Genomic DNA, 13,202 nt, shown 5'->3' with positions numbered 1-13,202 from the left:
TTATAGCCTTAATTTAACTACAATTAAAATAAAATAAAAAACCCTGCAACCAGGCAATTTCCCTTAAGCCACTTGTAGGTAGTCATCCTAGTGAGTGTGAACAGAATGGGAGCTTTTACTCATATAGAAAAAAGGCCAAGAAACAGGAAGTGAACAGAGGGGAGGGTTTATAATAAAGAAATATTTATTTTTTAGTCTGGCTTTTAATCGAGTTTTATTCATTTATCTGTTTTTTATGACAGCGTTTCCTCAGTTCCTGTTTTATTGAATGCTGTTATTATTGAGTGTTTTATTAATTTACAAAATCATTATCGCTTTGAGTATGGAATCGGGGGGGGGGGGGTTGTTGTATTGTGTGAAGCACTTTGTGTTACATTTAACTTGTATGAAAAGTGCTATACAAATAAAGTCTGATTGATTGATTGATTGATTGAGGGTCAGACCTAATCTCTCTCAGCTCAAAGCCAGTGAGTCAGGCCCAATAATCAGCTCTATCAATTTTTATTGGGCCTGCCACCACCTCCCTTTCCTGGGGCCTACATCATAATATTATTTATTCCACATTGACATCTGAGTTTACCACTGCGTCCCCTGCAGACCCTCCAGACCCAGATCCCACAAGACCCAAAATCCCAGCCCTCAACCTACCCATACCACCAGGGCTGTCATTTGCCTACAGCAAGGTATGGCAGTCCCTCCAAAGCTCTTTTTCTCTGCCGCCAAACTCAGAAAAGAGGGAAACTGCAACAGAAAGGCTACAAAGATCACCCAAGAAGGGTAAAAAGATCAATTGCATCACTTTTCCAGTACAGCCAAGGTGCACATGACCAGGTAAGTTATGCTATGCTTGGACTAGGCAGGCCTGACATCCCTGGTGTTAAGACTGTCACATACACGGAGCATGTCACAATCAATATACCTCTACATATACTTTGTCTTGGACTGGTAACAAGGGGCTAAAAGAAATGTCATTCCACGCATGGTCTCCGCAGCCCCGCTCCTCTGTGTGTGAGTCTCACGCCTGCTGCGTGAGATCGGAGCTCTGCAACTCGTGAAGGTGTTGCTTGCATCAGATCCCAAAATAGCTTTCCCGCGGTGCTCCAGATTTCACCTGATCTGTATGCTCGTTCCGTTTATGTGCCCACAGACAAAATCAAAAAGCAAACTCTTTTTGTATTTATGCCGTTTATGTAAGGTACTGCAGTCTCCCGGATGAACATTACAATTAATCCACACGTTTTAGGAATCAATGCAGATACCTCTCAATTAATATCTAACTTGCATTTTTACAAAAATTTGAGTGCTGTAGCAGGATGATGTGGACAATGTAACATTTTTCATAACGGTTATTGAAGTAAATGTGCACTTTTCATCAGTAGCATAGTAATAAATTCTCACATCCTTTAGGAATTAGATTTTGTGATATCACTTTTGCTATACCTTAGGTTTTGCTGAGATGACACCACTGACCGCATCCACTAGCAACCTCACACCCCACCCTTATCCTGCCCACACCAGCCTACATATAACCTAAATACATTCCCATGCTTCTCCTACTCACACCACACTACAGATAACAAATGCAGACAAAAAAATAAACGCAAAAGGATGGTGAGAAAAAAGGGGAGTGATCATCTTATTGTCTAGTTGTCATGGTGAAAAGCTATAGTTTCACCTAAGTGTGCTTCGGTTCGCCTCATGCAGCCACATTTTTTTTTTTTTAAAGCCTAAAACTCTACCAACTGTGACTCTTCATCTTCCCAACTTAGCACTAAAAAGCAGCCAAAGTTGCTTATAATAAGCAATTGGTCTTGCTCTCTAAAACACAGCACAGGGACCATTCAACCCAGCTGAAACCTACAACTGAACCCACAGGGCGATCAGCACATTGAGACTGTCAGGCCATGACCGCACAGATTTCTGGAACTAGCTTCCAGAGAAACCAGTTCAAAACCAGCCTTGAAAAACATACAAAAAATGTTAAAGAATAAAACACTAAAAAAAAAAAAACCTCATTTTTGCACTCTCAGCTCTTTTGATGACAAATTGGAAAAATTAAGAAAGCCCAACTTATCTGGTGCTGGCCCAGTGAAATGGGATCCAGTGAAAAAGTGTGACACATTCAAGCTAGCGTGAAGAGCTCTGCGGGGATGACAGAAATGGCGGCGGCTGTGGTGGTGACGGCTGCCACAAGACTGAGCGAGCTATGGCCAACGGGGCATGACTGCAGAAATTGATTCATTACAGAGTGCTGAGAGGTTAAGCGCAATCTTCTGAGAGGATCTGCCCTCTTCCAATATCACGGACCTCTTATTGAACGGCCCCTTACACAGGGCCGGTCAAACTGGCTGCCAAGTGCCTGAATGCAGATGCTCTGGGGCTCGAGGATTGGCCTGAGCCAAAATGGCTGCTGCCAAGCTGTTAATGACTAACTTAGTCAACCTGCCAGGGATCTGGGTGGCCCCTTTGCTGTCTCCAGTAATCAAATAACGTCACCAAGGCCAAGCTGACACTTCTGACAAAAAAGCGAGGGGCAGCCAGATCTTCAGACACAGCGAGTCCGATTCGCCGAGACGTCCGCAGGTTTCTCAGTGCAGTTTCAGGGGTCCTGAGATGGCACCCCCAAACCTGTTAATGCAGTTTATCAATGGCCCCCATTGCCGCAGGAACTGGAATGGCGATCCCACCTTACAATTAAAATGCTAATAAGGCCACCCTACTTTCTCACACAGACACACACTATCCTCATCAAGCCTACTGGAGGTCCCCAGAGCAGAGGTAATTTCTTTAAAGCTGCATTTTTGTTTTAAGCCAATTAAAAAATTAAAAAGTAAAAAGTTGCAAAAAGTACATTATATTATTTCTTTTGGTGCACTGGTCTCTAATCTAATAAAAATATACATTTAGGAATTTTGCACTTGAAAATGACTCCTGAGTTAATACAGAACAAACAAAATGTAAGCCACTACATGCATTTGACACTTTATTACTGACGTTTCAATGAATTGCCTTAATAGCACATTCCCAGCACAGGCATTTAGCTTGCATATGAAAGTGGAATAATGCAAAAATCCAAAGGCTGGATGCCCATCAATCAAATAACCCTAGGGAGGTCCTCCTAAGTACATGTTGCACACCCATAGCTGTCAATCATACTAATCCAGCACTACAAACTTTCACAAGTTGGGACTGAGTTTTGTGGAAATCACAGACCGAATCATGGAATCTTGGAGAAAAAGCTGAATTTACACATGGACACAGAATGCCACAGAACTGTGAGACTGTTTTGTAAATTAGCCTATTTCACAAAAAAGCATTTGATTTTATTCACTCATTTAATAGCCAGAGCTTTACCAAACTACTCTTATTCCATCCAGCTGACCAAAGTAGGCAACTACTAATTTGTAAACCTATGCAAAAAAATAAAATAAATAAATAAAAATAATTAAAAATTAAAAACCCATTTTACGCAGAGTTTACGATGAAATGTGATCGCAGACATGTTTCGTGAACGAGGCCCAACATGTCTATCATCAGCGTGCGAAGTGCAGCTATACAAAGAGAGATGCTGCAGCATGGCATTAGCCCCTTTGGCTGAAGCAGGGCTGTGGCTCTGGAGCAGGTGGGGGCAGGCTAGCCGTTGGAGTCGTCCCTGTTGCACGCGCAGAGCTGGGATAGGGTGGAACAGCACGGCTGCAGCCAGGGCTTCCACAGCATGTTCCCCAGGGACATCTGGTCGGGCACGGGTCTCAGCGAGCGGGCGTGGCGGCTCGCCGCCTCACGCATGGCATCCAGGATGGCGTGGAAGTCCGGCTCATCCCGCGCAGTCACGGGCGTGGCCTCCGACGGGTCTCTCGACAGGTCGAACAGCAAGGGAGGGTCGTGGTACGTCACGTACTCCTCCGTGCAAAAACACACGTGCGTTCGGAAACAGGTCGTTGAATTTTCCGGGGAAAAATCCGGAGTGAAGAAAAAGGCCTTCCATATGGAAGTACCTACGCAAAAGAGATCATAATACTTTAGAATACTGAAGTGGAATTTTCATGTTCAAGAAAAGTGATAAATACACAGTGTAAGCTTTATTGCTGTCATTTTTAAAAGTTTTTTTAAATGTTGTTCATTATTTTTCCAAACAAATTAAAAGAATTTTGCCCTTTGTATATAACCATTAAATAAGTGCACACCAAACAAATAGAGATTAAGAGACTGATTTATTTTTTTTGGCATGGCAGGCAAGGATAAATGACTCACTGTTTGGAGGTCGCCACCTCACAGCGTTCAGATAGGCGTTGCAGTAGTGGAAGAGAAACTCGTGCTCAGAACGCTCAACTTCTCCCAGCAGGAGGGGCATGAGGTCATGCCCGTCAATCTCCCTAAAAATGACATTACATTACATCACAGGCATTTAGCAGACACTCTTATCCAGTGCGACTTCGACAACTTTTTACATAGCATTTACATCCACTTATACAGAAGGATATATACTGAAGCGATGCTGCATAAAGGTATGACCACTTCAGGTCTGTATGGTTATTCAGTAATGCAGTCTCATTCTGCATTACTAAATAATCATAACGTTTACGGACCGTTTAAAGCTTCACATCTGACGGTGGTCCTTTATGGTCGAGTAAACCCAAGGGAGGCACCTTGCTTGCCTTTTGGCCTTAAAGTTCAAGTTACATTCATTATATATTTTTTTCAAATAGAAAATGAGGAAACCAGGATATTGCCAAATAGAAAATGAGTTTAAACCATTGGACCAATTGACATTACTATTCTACATTAAAGTGCTTGCTGTATTTTTATTATACAAAGATAAGTGAGCAGACTTTGTAATTGAAATGTACTCATCATATTAGATGTTCAAAGAGAGCACTGAGAATAGCTGTGATTAGGATAGCTTGTTAGCTAGCAAGAATCTGTTTTATAGTTGTGTAGAGAGATAAATTAAGCTAACAGGCTAGGGGACTAACTGTAGCCTCTTTTCAAAACAATACCATAAAACTTAAATAGACAAATTTAAATGCAACATGCTCCCTGTCCTGCCTGGCTTATCAGCAGGCTCTGATATCAGCAGTAACGTTTCATGCCTTTCCCCAAGATATCAGAGTAGGCAGGAATTAATCTGACTTCTTTTACTGTGCTTTACAATAGAAGGGGATCAATAACGCTAGACTGAGAGACTTGCTGAGGACCTGCTAGCACAACCCCCCACCGACCCCGACCCCACCCCCACCCCCAGATGCAGAACACAAGAAGCAAAGAACAGACAATGTGTCTGAATTTTAGGCTTCTAATTGCATCATTTTAAACAAAGCAGACCAGCATATTTGCTGTAACAAAGCACACCTGTCTTCAGGTATTACTGCTCCTGACAACTTTGCAACAGTAGGGAATATGTCCATATTGCTAGTGGGTTCATCGATGCTCTTGTTACCAGGTAACACACCACTCCATCGAAGGATTCCTGGAACCCTAATCCCTCCCTCCCAGTTGGTGGATTTCCCTGCTGTGTAGAGACAAGATTAAAGATTTAAAATGCTGCCATGTGGGTGATGTGTTTATTCTACACTCTAAACGTGGTCTTCAAATAATCCAATGTGTACAGAAACAGTGAAACAAACATTTAACTTCAGATTTCAGAGTGGTGACTACTGCATAACCTCCTTGAGAAAGCATATATCCTATCTATTTTTGGCAACCATATATAAACTATACACTGTATGGTTGCCAAAATCTATTCAGTACTCATGATGGCCCACAAACATACACCCTTCCAAAATTCACTGTACGTGCAAGATTCTGGTATGACAACTCACGGTGTTAACTACAGACGTCATAAAACAGGCAAAGGGAAAATTAAATGTAGAGTATTAGAATTAGAGTATTTTTTTCTAGTGGTGGCAGATGAACTTTCACTCAAACATTAAGTAGCAATGTGCACTGACTACCTCTGTAGATGCCGTTCCAGCCCCTGTGCACTTCCCCTTTGATGGAGATCTCCTCCAGGTGTGCTCCGTGATCAGAGGTTAGGTAGACCACAGTGTTCTCACTGAGGCCCAGAGAGTCCAAGGTCTCCATCAGCTTTCCTGAGGACAGAGCAGCCAAGTGGAGAAGGCCGAAAAACCCAAACCAACAGAGTCAAGTATATGACCACACAGCATTTTCGGAGATGATAACAGGCAGGGGGATTAGCTTGTATCATAAAAATTCCTCAGTTCTGAAACACTGACTCTGTAAAAATCTCTACCACAATGTGCAGCTTGTTTATAGAAATAATTTTTTTTTTTCAAAATAAATAAATGCCAGCATGTTAGGGGTAGATACAAAATATTTAGCATAGGTCTTTACAAAATAAGAGATGCTCATGTCCAGTATGTGACTAAGAGGCTATTAAAGCACACCCATGTTTCCAGTGGTCAAATACATTTATTGGGTGAGAAAAAAATCACAATTTAGAGTATGATCACTTAGAAGTGATGACTTTTCCTAACGTTATACTGGGATCAGACCCCTCAGAACAGAGGTTCTCAAACTGGGCCCGGGGAACCCCTGTGCATGCCAGCTTTTGTTCCAGTCAATTGAACACGTTTCATTCTTTAATATTTTTTAAATCTTAAAACGTAACAATGCAGGCTTAGCTCATTGTCAGTTGCTCTGTCTTTGAATTCTTAATGATCGACCAAATGGTTTTAGTATCCATGTGCCTGCCTTGTCATCAAGTAGGAACCCATTGATTCACCTCAGTCTTTAATTGAATTGCTTTCTTAAAAAAACCTCTCTTTACGCAATCATCTGCAAAATAGCACAAAGTAAATACGGGACTTTTATTCAATTTGTGACAATGTGGCATAAGAGGGAAATTAATCTCTCAAAACATAAAAAGCATAACTTTGAAAAATTAAGCTTGTTAAAATTCTGGGACAGCAATTGTAGTTGGAACAAAAGCTAGCATACACATGAGTCTCCAGGGACCGAGCTGAGGACCACTGCCTCAGACAAACTATATTTGTGCTTCAAAAGAAGCGCTTTTAACCAACTCTTTACCCTGATCTTTTTTTTTCCCCATTTTGGAAAGTCGAGCTGCACTTGTAAGCCAGTCTTGTTGCTGCACTGTCCTTGGTCAATGCATGACAGCAAAGCCGAGTATACACTCTCCACTGAAGCATACTCTGCCAGCCGCCACCACTAGTCCCCCAGCTCAGCCCAGCCATTGAATCTGAGGAGTGCACTTTAGTGCAGCTGGTGCGATTGTCCATCACCCTGCAGGATCCTGCCCACAGTCGGCAGGTAGAGGACAACGACAGATAAAATTGGGAATGTGTAATTAATTTTGTTTATTGATAAAGGTGATTTATGACGCTTATGATATATAAAGACCGAAAAATGCGTAGCCAAACCCAACACTTACCAATGGTGAATTTGTTGCTTTTGGCTAATCATGCCTTGGAGAGAGAGAGTGTCTTTAGGGACCGCACATACACGGTGCGCAGATACATTTGCAGATGAATGTAAACATATTGGCATTCATCCACTGATACACCTGGAATACGCACAAAATCGAAGGTCCGTGCATGTTCCATGAATCTCATATTGGTTTTTCATAGGAACTTTTATTAAGAACAAAAGTAAGAAGAACTTAAGAAAGGTTTTGTGAATGAGGCCCATTGTATCTTCTAGGAGAAAAATGCTATTATAAATGTGAGTGAAGTCCAAGCTTAGCACCAGAGCAAACATGAAGCTGAATGGTGAGCCAGTCAGTGTGCGCATGGTCATAGCACATACCCACACTCCAGTCCACTTCCTCCACCGCGTCGCCATAGAGACCATGTCGGCTCCTGCCCCGGAAGTCTGCAGATGCAAAGAGTGCCGTGTGCACTTGGACGAAGGAGAAGAACAGCAGGAATGGTCTCTCCGAGTTCCTGAGGAATTAAATTCCATTCATCTGATAAGTAAAGGAGTTTTATTCCAACCAAAGCTTTGGCTAATAATACCAAAGCAACGAAACAGTTCATGGGAAGTTTAAAAATGATCCTCAAATTAGATTTTATATGCCAAATGCAGAATGACTGCTGGATATTTTCATTCAGTTTACCTGAATTTCAAGGTAAAAATAACGAAAGTGGCAGCGTATTATAATTAATCATGTATTAAAATAACAGAGAATGTCAGTCTGTTCCACAAAAGACAGACCACACACCAACTTTCTGAAACAGATGGTGTGTGGATTTCGTAGTAATCTTGAAATCGACTAAGAATATCAGTAATGTTATTTCACTGATTATCTGCTCCAGTGTTAGATCACTTGTAAAAAAAGACTTAAAAAGCAAACCTCTGCAAAAACTGTACGGCTTCGCGAGTCATCCTTTGGGTTAGGTTTTCAGATAAAAAGGGCTGCTCCACAATCTCCTGGTTCCTCATTAGGAAGCAGTTTACATACGGGAACATGAAAACAACAACAGCAAAGAGAGCCAGGGACACAGCTGCAAGCAGGGGCAAGTACAGCAGCATCTTCCGAGTCACCGAAATGACCCCCAGGGCATGCAGGATGGCTGCGGTCGCCGCGGCGACTGCAATGCTACCATAGGGGATGTGCTGGGAGACCTGGTACAGGACGGAGCCGTGGCCGGGCTGGCAGTCCCGCAGGTTGGTGACGGTGATGCCGTAGAAGTGGTCAAAGCCATGGTGGTTGGGATGGTGGCAGAAGTCATCGCTTCGTTCACAGTTCAGGCCCAGGTGCCACTTGCCTACGGTTGAGAGCAAACTGGACTTCAAATTTATCACTGAATTTCAAAAACACTGAATATGTTCTCACCTCTTCAACACTCTCAGGAGAAAATACTATTTGCCCGTGTTAACTGCCACTAAAACATAATCCTATGCTCGCAAAGTAAATACGGCTCTTGCTAAAGGGATATTGCTCATATCGAGAAATCAATGGCAATAACAGATAAACCAAAAGCTAAACCATCTACTGCCAATGTATAGGATGCTTTATGTACTTACTGACTTATTGATTATGAAAAGTCCTTACGGACAGGAGCAATATTTCCTATTTCGTTGATCAGAGGTTAGCCTACGACCTTGTACTACCACTTTGTTTTTTTGCTATTTTTTTCCTAACTTTGTGAGCTCAGCCTCCACTCCTCATAATGTACAGAATGATCAAAACCTGCACTGGTACAGTAGTTGATTAGCAGAGCACAGCAAACTGAATTTCAGAATATTGTAGAGCAAAAAACAAGTCTCAGGACAAATTTTACACATGAATTAATAAAAATGGAGGTCTCGCCTACTCAGCCTCATAGAAAATACTAGTCAGGTACACACCATACTCTACACCATAGTTGGATCCATTCATTACACTAGAGTCCATAAATTTCTGTTGTGCTCATGCAACAGCAAGAAAACAGACCAAGAACAGACCACACAGTATGAAGAAGGCCAGTGCATGCATCAGTTGAATGACAGAACTAACAGACCTAATTTAAAGAATGTTATGTACCTATGAGGGATGTGGCATAGCCTTGCTGGTTCGCAAGTTGAGCGAATGTAACTTCCTGCGTCGGGAGACCCCCGGATGCAGCCGACACGATGTACACGCCCACAGTACCATGGCTGGCCATGCCTGCAGGAAATCAGTCACGATTTAAAAACCTTCCCAAAATAAAAACCTGTGCCATCAAAATCTGGCAATGAAGCATGTCTTAGCACAACCATTAAAGAGAACAATGCAGAAAAGTCAATGGTGTTTGCTGTAATGAAAGACCAGAATAAAATTACAATTTGCACAAGAGGCAAAAGACAACTGGTCAAAGCTGAGTAAAATGAGACCATTCAGAAAAAAATAAAAAATTTAAATAAAAATAAATGAATAAATAAATAAATAAATAAATAAAAATAATAGCCTAGTGAAAGTTCTGATGAGACCCTTATCACTACCAGGGATTGGTTTGATTACTGGCTGATTAGGGTACTAAAACTAAGGTTTACAACTACAAAATGAGACTAGCCCATTAATATGAAGTTAAGTAATGAGTCCAAAACAAAGTAGTGGTCCATTCTGACCATTTTCAAAGCTATAAATATTTCAGTTCAAAACTACCTCCATTCTCAGTGTGACAGTATCTCTGGGTTCTACTGTAAAGTGCTCTGTTTTCATTGCATTCAATTCTATTTGACAGGCAACCTAAAGTGTGCGTGTGTTATCCATATAAACAAGCTTGGGCTGCCTTCAGATTCCAATATCACATACGGTATGCTATGCGTATTGTGTGAGCTAGACTTTGTTTTCATGGCTATGAATAACTGTTACATAATGAGTATTGTACCTTATCGAACCTGTGTTTTGTAATTGTTCCGATGACCTTCAGTATGGATAAAAGTGTCTGCCAAATAAATGTACTGTAATGTATGGTAGCTTTTCAAATAGAAACAAGCAGTACATTTTGTCGCTCTGTGTTATCGTACCTGATCTGATAGCATAGCGCCCGGTAAGGAAGGCTGCTCTGCTCGGGGTACACAGGGGTGCAGCGGCGATGTGCTGGGTCAGCTTCACCCCCTCCTGGGCCAACCGGTCAATGTTAGGTGTCCTACAGACACACGTAATCCCACTTACCTACACCAAGTGTTCCCTACATTACCACCCTGTGGCAGAGTACCACTACCTCAGTGTTTGACACCACTTATGTTACACCCACCACAAGCTGCAATGCAGTGGCTATTTAGCACACCATTGCACGAAAGTATGATGCTGTGCTTGCACATGGCTTCTACAGTATGTTAAATGCGATTACATTTTCAGCATTTTCTTAAAATATGTGCATGCTCTGCAGTATTTTGATGAAGATTTTGACTTCAACGTTCCATCACACTTATGAATGAGCACAATGGCCTCCAGCTGCTTCCTAACAGCATGTCATCTGTTACTGACAATGCGGTGTCTGGCCTAAATCTGTTTAGTACTCTAAGGGCAGTATCACCAAATGCCTTTCATAATATGAATAAAGTTATTGTCCATAAATAAAAGTTAGGTATGAAATTATTTGAAATACCCTGCTTTTTTTTGTTTTGTTTTTTAGCATGGTCAGCTTTTAACTTATGACATTGTTTTTGTCTTGAATTAGTTATATCTTGGAAATGTATTATACATGTAGCTATTCGGTAAAATGTGTGTTTTAAAAAAAAAAATAAAAATAAAAAATCACATTACCCATGATTTCCAAACCAATCAATGTCTATTTCATCTTAAATTAAAATATAGAATGACAAATATAGAAATCTTTTATAAATCTAGTGGCAAAATGCATTTGCATTTCACTGAGGACATTCTGTGGCTCCTTAAACCCTTGAGTGTCTCAGGACCCTACTTTCAAAACCTCTATAGAGGTTAGAGAGCTATAGAGAATGGGTTACTTCATATTCTCCCAGTTCCCTCAGCACAAACTATGCCAATACCAAAGGTCTTGTGTATAAGCAAGACTCTAACATTGCCATGGCCACCGATTACACAGATCTGTCAGGATAAGATCTCTTAAGTACAAACTTTAGAGTTGTGTTCCCATAGCATCCTAAGTCTCCAATTCCCAGGTCATCCACCATCATGAGAACAAAGTTGGGCCCTTTTCCCTCTCTGGATAAACTCCAAGCCCCCACAAATATCTGACCCAGCAGCAGGATCCATGCACACTTCATTTTCTGAAAAAACACAATGAGATGCCCGGCAAGTTATGAGAAGTCCAGTAGGCATGAATTAAATAAACTATTGGATCTTAAATTAGGGTCATAATCATATCTGACAAAAGATGAACCAAAATCGGTCTGCAAAGGTTTAGGCTATATGATTGTCATTTCGGTGTAATTACAGGGAAACAGCGCAAGCTCTTCTCTTTCTAAACCCCCACTGAGGCTACTATCCAAACTAAGCTCACCTGTGTGCACATGCAAAGAAGTGTCAATGAGACTGATAGCATGTACAAGATGCAATGTTCCTGTAGATTGAAAACGTCTTTGCAGAGTATGATCTAATAACAGGCTTTGAAACACAGATCGAAATGTCTAAAGATGGTTGACACCTCATAGAAGTAGAAAACGAACCAGCATCACAACGGCTACAAATTCCAAAGGTATTTACATCCATCTAAGTAAACCATTTGATCTCTTGTAGTATATTAGTTGAGTGACATTGGAATAGCCGACTTAAGCTAGCCAATAGTGTACTTCACTAACGTTAAATGCAACTAAGAAGTTGCGTAGGCTACAAGTGGAAAGTCATATGCACAACCTCACCTGGACTCAAATGTTTGTCATTGTCTATTAAAAATTAGCTGACCATTTAAAATTCCAAAGAAAAAGAACGTATATGTTAAGGATTTTACAGTAATCTTTTGCTATAACTCCATCCACGCCTCATCTTTGTAGATTATAGCTCAGCTACAGCATATCGCTTAACAATTTGTTTAAAAGACGAAATGACTGACAATAAGCACCATTGCAGTGCTGAAAAACAGCAGGAGACAATTGTACTTACCTGTACTATAACACTCGAAACATTTCTGAACTATTCACCTCTAGTTAGAGAAACCAGGAAGTATGTTCATGGAAGATGCCATGTGATCACAACTGGGCTGCAGCAGTCCAATAGCGTTACAGCGCAGCGGTAGAAATATCTTGCAGTTCGAGATTGGCTCGGTTATTAAATTAAGTAATCATTAGCCTACTTTGTAACTTATTCCCGACCAAATATTTGCAAATACTCCTGGATATTGCATAATTTGTGAATTAGTGTCAGTAACGTTTTTCTACTTTGGCCATTCGACTAGGACTGTCAGCGGAGAAGAGAACAAATTAATATTGAATTATCCCATACAAAAAAATAAATAACTGGTTGTGTATTTGTGAGATGCCAATAAGCGTACATTGTACCTTTTCTTCGATATGCACAGGACTGATGTGACCGATGCGAGGGCTTTTAAAACATTTTTAGAGGAGCTAGACTACGGGAAGTTGTCGGTAGCGTAAATGAATGTCTTCAAAGCAACGCAACGACCCTTCACCGCATGACGCAAGATACAGACGTCAATATCAGAATGAAATGAATCTGAAACTTTCCGGGATATGATACCCGAGCTCTACTTCAGTTTACTGACCTAATAAGCGTTCCTACAGTTAACCGAGTTTGAGTGTGTTCTGGCCAATTACCT

At 41.2% G+C, this 13,202-nt stretch overlaps 1 protein-coding gene across 3 annotated transcripts; it reads right to left on the bottom strand.

Annotated features, from left to right (window-relative positions):
* Positions 1-1,709: 1,709 nt before the first annotated feature.
* On the bottom strand, positions 1,710-12,622 carry sts (steroid sulfatase (microsomal), isozyme S). 3 transcript variants are annotated; one of them, XM_035393908.1, is made up of 10 exons: positions 12,530-12,622; positions 11,546-11,697; positions 10,471-10,592; positions 9,506-9,628; positions 8,333-8,747; positions 7,786-7,922; positions 5,952-6,089; positions 5,350-5,509; positions 4,252-4,373; positions 1,710-3,995 (listed from the first exon to the last, which is right to left on the bottom strand). In XM_035393908.1, the coding sequence occupies exons 2-10, from the start codon at positions 11,692-11,694 to the stop codon at positions 3,634-3,636; spliced, it is 1,728 nt and encodes a 575-aa protein (XP_035249799.1). In that variant the 5' UTR covers positions 11,695-11,697; positions 12,530-12,622; the 3' UTR covers positions 1,710-3,633. The 3 variants fall into 3 exon arrangements, with proteins under 3 accessions (XP_035249799.1, XP_035249801.1, XP_035249800.1); XM_035393910.1 differs by having other exon boundaries at positions 12,568-12,588; XM_035393909.1 differs by lacking the exon at positions 12,530-12,622 and adding an exon at positions 12,289-12,491.
* Positions 12,623-13,202: the final 580 nt, after the last annotated feature.

The sequence above is a fragment of the Anguilla anguilla genome, chromosome 15 (genome assembly GCF_013347855.1).
Source record: "Anguilla anguilla isolate fAngAng1 chromosome 15, fAngAng1.pri, whole genome shotgun sequence".
In the NCBI taxonomy this organism is placed as follows: Eukaryota; Metazoa; Chordata; class Actinopteri; order Anguilliformes; family Anguillidae; genus Anguilla; species Anguilla anguilla.
Note: the sequence above shows the minus strand (reverse complement) of the source record. Positions and strands in the feature narration are given on the sequence as shown.